Source organism: Gossypium arboreum, chromosome 11 (assembly GCF_025698485.1).
Source record: "Gossypium arboreum isolate Shixiya-1 chromosome 11, ASM2569848v2, whole genome shotgun sequence".
Lineage (NCBI taxonomy): Eukaryota > Viridiplantae > Streptophyta > Magnoliopsida > Malvales > Malvaceae > Gossypium > Gossypium arboreum.
The window spans coordinates 106,799,247-106,805,568 of record NC_069080.1 but is presented as its reverse complement, the minus strand read 5'-3'; the positions used below and the strand labels follow the sequence as shown (position 1 = coordinate 106,805,568).

The 6,322-nt window shown below is 30.1% G+C and overlaps 1 protein-coding gene across 1 annotated transcript; it reads left to right on the top strand.

Moving 5' to 3' along the window:
- The first annotated feature begins 1,780 nt into the window (after positions 1-1,780).
- LOC108471362 (uncharacterized) lies at positions 1,781-3,886 on the top strand. Its single transcript, XM_017772994.1, has 2 exons — positions 1,781-2,477; positions 2,865-3,886. Exons 1-2 carry the CDS (start codon positions 1,781-1,783, stop codon positions 3,884-3,886), a joined length of 1,719 nt encoding a protein of 572 aa, XP_017628483.1.
- Positions 3,887-6,322: the final 2,436 nt, after the last annotated feature.

Genomic DNA, 6,322 nt, shown 5'->3' with positions numbered 1-6,322 from the left:
GTTTGCAGTATCTTACATTTTTTGATGGTAATTCAAGATTTTGAGAGTGTGATTATCATGTTTAGATTTTAAACATTCGTAAGAGACGTAATCTCAGATTTACAATATTTACAAGATACCGAATATAGGCAATAATTTTAAAACTACCTCTTTTTAGATAATTTTAGATTCAAACCAAAATCTTGAATTTTAAATATTTTGGCCCTATATTTTTATTATTTTAATCAATTTCAAATAAATATAAATTTAATAAAGAACATTGTCGGTTTTATTGTTTTATTAATATGTTTATTATTAATTAAGAGTAATTATATGATACAACTTAAGTGAAGTTTTTAGACTCCACAAGTAAGTTGAGGGTGTGACAGTGTCCCAATTTTTTTACTACACTCTATAATACACTTGTTAAACCCATTGGCGATGTATCAAATGATTTTCCATTAATTATTATCTATACCATATATAGGGTGAATATTTGGTATATTGCAATGTACTTTTTTTTCCACAAGCAACATTAAAAAATTGACATGTGTCTTTCTTTTTTTTTAATTATTTATTTTTTAATATTTTATTATACTGCTATGAGGCACTTATCAACCCCCTGACCTTATTTGTGGAGTCTAAAAACTCTACTTGAAGTGTACCAAATAATTACCCGACTATATATTACCGATTTGGTGTCACTCATCAACCAAGTTCCAACTTAATTGGTAATTACCAAAAACCCATTTATTTTACAAAGCAACACATAGTATTTAAGGGTACTAAATCTTTTTATATTTGATAAATTTAGAAAAATATATACATAATTAAAAAAAAATCAAAATTGAATCCAATACCTTATATTCTTCATTGTCACAACTTTATCATTTCAACTAAAGTCACATTTGCTTTTATATTATTTTCTTATAAATTTATTTACTTAAATGTTTACACCCATACCTTGAGTGTACCATTATCTAATATTATTTAATTGGATTATTTTTAGTTTCCAACCATTTTAACTGTCAACTAATTGATGATATAATCGTTTTTCATGAATTATTACAATTATAATTTAGAGAATTTTTTTCAATATATTTATTTTTAATATGTTATTTGTAATAAAAATAAAAACAACCATAATTGCTATAATTTTAAAGAAATTGAGAATAAAAATATTAAAATAAACTTATTAAAAAGCTAAATTCTATAACAAATATAATTTAATAAAACATACACTTTTAAATAAATTTATATTCCAAAAATCAAAAATAATATCAAATTAATACTATATAAATTAATATAAGTTAAAATATAACATAAGTTTTCATACTTTTTTTCTGATTTAAAATTTAATCTTTATATTTTATTTTAAGAATTCAGTATTTCTATTTTCAAATTTTGTTAAAATTAGTTTTTTTTTATATTCGATTCATTTTAAAGTTATATTTTAATTACATATTGAATGAGTATCTCTTTTATTTAAAAATATCCCATCAACAAATATAAAAAAAAGAAATTTAATAAAATTACTAATTAGTATTAAAATTTAAAAGAAATTTGGAAAGAGTATAATAACATCTCCATTCAAATGTTATATAAGTTTGCATTACCTAAAATTACATATCTCGAAACAGTCTCACCCTAGCCTAGCTGTTCTTTTTCGGGGAACTGTATAGTCTCTCTCTCTCAAAAAGAAAAGAGGCTTACAGATTTTACTTTTATTCTGTAATTTTAGGTCGTTAGGGTTGTATACGCGTGGAGTATTGAAGTTTAGGTGTTTGGTTTGAGTTACTTGATGGAGAAGTTAACTGATTCAGAACTCATTGAGTTGAACAAAACCAATCTGCCAAGAACTATGAATGAGATTCAAGATCGCGCTTCTTCCGTTCTTTTACTTAATCTGCAATGGAAAGAAATGGAGGAAGTTTTGGACTCCGTTCAAAGCTCAGTCGAAGAACGACTCAAAGAAGTGATTTCAAAAGAAGGTGAGATAAAAGAAGATGCTAACAAGATTGAAAGAAATGAGAAATTTGTTAAAGAGCAATTTGAGAGGCTTAAAAGTAAAGCGGAGGAATTAGGGAGGCAATTTAGGGGTTTGGAGGCGGGAAAGAAGTGTTACGAAGAAAGGCTAAGAGAAGTTGAGTTAGCGCAGAAGCAACTTGAAGAGAAACAGGAGGCGTTTGTGTTAAAGCAAAAGGCTTTTGACATGCGTTGTAGGGATTTTGAGTTAGAGAAGAAGGAAGTTGAGCGACATCGTAAAGATCTTGAATTAAGCGTAAAACGAAGTGAGCAGCAACGTGAAGAGGTTAAGTTGATGAAGGAACAGGTAAAAGATAAGTTGGAGGAAGTTAGGTTGAAAGAGAAAGATTTGGAGAAGTGCTTGAGTGAGTATGAGTCGAAAGAAGAGCAATTTAGGTTGAAAGAGAAGAGTTTTGAGAAGCGGTGCATGGAGTTCGATTTGCAAGAAAAGGCTACGGAAGAACGTCGCAGAGGTAAGCATCTAAAAGGGTCAAAACAAGGTAAAGCATTCTTTACAATGATAGCTAGACACCCCGATTCTTTGAATAGGTTCCTACTTAGTCCTTGTCATTCTTTATAATGCAAGCTTTTTGGTTTCTTTCTATTAGTGGTTACGGTCTGTTCACTATGATATGACATTCGTTGGCATTTGTTAAACCCTTAAGTTTATCCATTTCTTCATCTTGACTCTTGAGTTTAGTGCTAATCATTAACAAATTATGTTGCCATCAGTTTTCGTATGCCTTTTCTATTTGTTTATAAACAAGTCTCCCATACCGATTAGATCTCTTATTTTCAGTTTTTCATAACCATTATTGCTTTTAGACGTGTTTTTTTTAATTATGTTTAGTGTTTTACAGCTAAACAGCAAGTGGTTGAGTTTCCAAATGTGAGAGACGGAAAGAAAGGTGTTGACATGCCTATGCCTAATGCAGCGATGCTCAAAGGGTCAGGAACTTCAAGAAATGCGAAGAAGAGAGGGAGGAAGTCAGTAGAAGAATCTGATGAAAATTGTGAGACTGATAGTGAAGCTGAAACTGAAACTGAAGAGGCTCTTGGTACTAAAGTCAAAGCTGGAGAGTCTAAAGGGAAGGAAGTGGAACCTGTTAGTAAGACTGATAAAGTGCCCCCGGTTATTAGTCATTCAGAATCAGGTGCAGGAGTGAACCTATCTTCTGAGGTGCTTGAATATCCAGATCCAGAGTTTAGCGATTTTGAGAAGCAGAGGGCAGAGAACTGTTTTGCTGTTAATCAAGTATGGGCTATATATGATTCATTGGATAGCATGCCAAGATTTTATGCACGGATCAAGAAGGTATTCAAACCTGGCTTCAAGTTACGAATTACTTGGCTCGAGGCTGACCCGGACGAGGAAAATGAGCAGAATTGGGTTGATCAGAATCTGCCTGTTTCTTGTGGTAAGTACTGCAATGGATTAACAGAGGACTGTGTAGATCGTCTAATGTTCTCTCATCGGATTTATCCCATAAAATCTTTTGGTAAATTCGGTTGCTTGGTGTATCCTAAAAAGGGGGAAGTTTGGGCTCTCTTCAAAGATTGGAATATTAAATGGGCTTCTGAGCCAGAAAACCATAAACCTGCATACCGGTATGATTTTGTGGAGGTTCTCACTAATCTTGACAAGGAAATGGGCATTTGGGTCTCTCATTTGGACAAAGTGAAAGGGTTTGTTAGTATTTTCAAACAAACTGCACGAGATGGGGTTATTTGTTTTCGGGTGTCATCAGGGGATCTATATAGGTTTTCTCATCAAATTCCATCAGTTAAAATGACTGGTAAGGAAAGAGAAGGTGTTCCTGTGGGATCATTTGAGTTGGATCCTGCTTCTCTTCCTACCGACTTAATACTTGAGAAAGAATGATTTCTTCTACTTCAAGTTTTGAGATAAATGAAGTAAGCTCAAATAAAAACTTCTAGCCTAGTGTGCTGATTCATTAGCCTTGAAAATCTAAAAAATCATAACATCTTAATCATTTCAAGGCATTGTATTAAGGTATGAAAACATCATTCTCCAGACTTCTCAATCCGGACCTATAAAATATAAAAGGAATAAATGAGTGTAATTTACTCTGTACTCATTCTACTCAAACATTTCCTTTGGTTGGGTTAAGTAAGCACAAAAACATTTAGTCAAAATGTTTGATTGAAGTTGACAAAATTTTGGATAATCCATAGTATTTCAAAATAAAAATTCATATCATAAATGAAAAAAATACTATGAATGTCTTTGTACTAAAAATTAGTTTGTATTTTGTTCTCTTCACTCAAAAAATAAATAAATTAATCCTTACATATTAGATTAAGGAGTAAATTGGTATTTCTATTAAAAATTTCATTCATTGTTACCATTAAATGTTGATACGATTGACAGAGCAAGTAGCGAAATGTGATATACCACATGCACCTCATAATGATGTGATATTTTGCCACATCAGTGAATATTTTAAAAAATAATTTTTTTAAAAACAAAATTTTATAATGATTTGATAGACCACATCTAGGATGAACTTGGAAAAGTTCAAATGCACTGTATAACTATTTATCTAGGTTTATCCTAGGTGTAATTTTTAAATAATTATTAAAAATATTTATTTTAAGAAAGTTATTTAAAATTGTTAAGAATTATAAAAAACTCTAAAATATTAATAAAAATTAATAAAATATTTAAAAACTAATCTTCATTTAAAATAAATAATCAAAATTAAAATAACCCCACTAAACCACAAATCCAAAAAATAGAACTATAACCTTTTATTTTCAATTAATATTTATATTTTATGCAATTTACTTTGACTATATTCCTTTACATGTTGATTTTTAATTTCAAATTTGTAATATATTTTCTTAGTCAACTTAGCAATCAACAGAGTAAACAACTACATTAATACAACAGAAGCTTTCAATTCCATCAAAATTTTACACTATTTTCAATTTATTTGTCATTTCAAATTTTTTATATTTATAATAATTCATCATAATAATTATAAATATTTAAATAAACTGAAACTCAATGATGATAATTGATTCGTAATTTGAATTTTATTGTAAATTTAAATATTTCTTATTGTTTCTAATAATATTTTAATATTTTCTTATAATTTTTAATAATTTTCTATATTTTAAATTGATATAATTTTGAACTAAATGGTACATAAATTGATTGAAAATAAACTCAAACAATCAAAATTGAAAAATTTTATATGGGTGTGCCTTGCATTTATCAAAAAGTTTGCAGTCACTTAGGAAGATGTTCGACGATTTACCAAAGAAGAGTTAAAAGCGATGTCGCATCATGAAGACAAGTGACATCGCGATGAAACCCCAAATGAACGTGGTATTAACATTATGATGAGCATGCATTGGACTTCATAACGTCACGACTATTTCTCCAAGTTATATAGCCGCATTTTAGACTTTAAGTAGGTCTGCTTCTCCTAGTCGAACTTTGATTATTCTAGGGATATTTTAGTATGATTAGACCTCTAATCTAAACCTATTTAAAACGGGACATTGTATCCCTTTTCTTGATATTTCAATCAGTAAGGGCTTTTCTTTGAGTGTGATAAGATGTAGCCACATATGAGTTTTGGTGAAAGTTTCGTGGTAACTTTGGAGAGAATTTTGTTCCCGAGTTAGGACTTTGTTTTCAGGGTTTTGAGATTGTACTTTTAGTATATTTAGGTTTATTTTCTCTATATTGTACTTCATTTGTTTACTCATTTAGTGAAAAGTTGAAGCCTCCTTTGTCCGTAGTTTTTATCCTCTATGGAGGAGTTTTCCACAAAATAATTGTGTTCGATCTTCTCTACCTTTTTCTATTTTGTCGTTTATACGAGTTAATCCCAATAAATTGGTATCAGAGCCAAGGCTCAGCTTCTATAGATCAACTCGTTTAGTGACAAATCAATGATTTTGGATATCAAGAAATTTGATGGATAACAAATTTCAATTTTTGACAGTTTCAAATAATTGCGGAGGTAGCTAATGTGGCCAAGGACAGGGGTGATGATTCGTTACTCTTCACATAATCTGGTTGAAGGTAGAGTTGTGCCAAATGTCAAGGATGTGCCTGATTTAAAGAATAATCTAATCCCCTTTTTGGTCTTTAGGACTAAAATGGTTCGTAAAGTGTTTAAGGCAAGGTTGGTCGTAGAGGATTACAGTTAGGTGGAGTGTAACAACCCATTCTCAGTGAAATCAGAACAGTGGTTTCAAGACTATAAATCTGAGTCATAAAGAAAATTTTATTTTAATATTATTGCATGGTCTGCATTATGATAGGAATGTTATATGAAAA

What these genes read in the sequence shown, in the direction of transcription:
- LOC108471362 (XM_017772994.1), top strand. Translation starts at nt 1,781, where the DNA reads ATGGAGAAGTTAACTGATTCAGAACTCATTGAGTTGAACAAAACCAAT. An exon ending in TACGGAAGAACGTCGCAGAG is followed by an intron (nt 2,478 to 2,864) that starts GTAAGCATCTAA and finishes AGTGTTTTACAG; the next exon opens with CTAAACAGCAAGTGGTTGAG.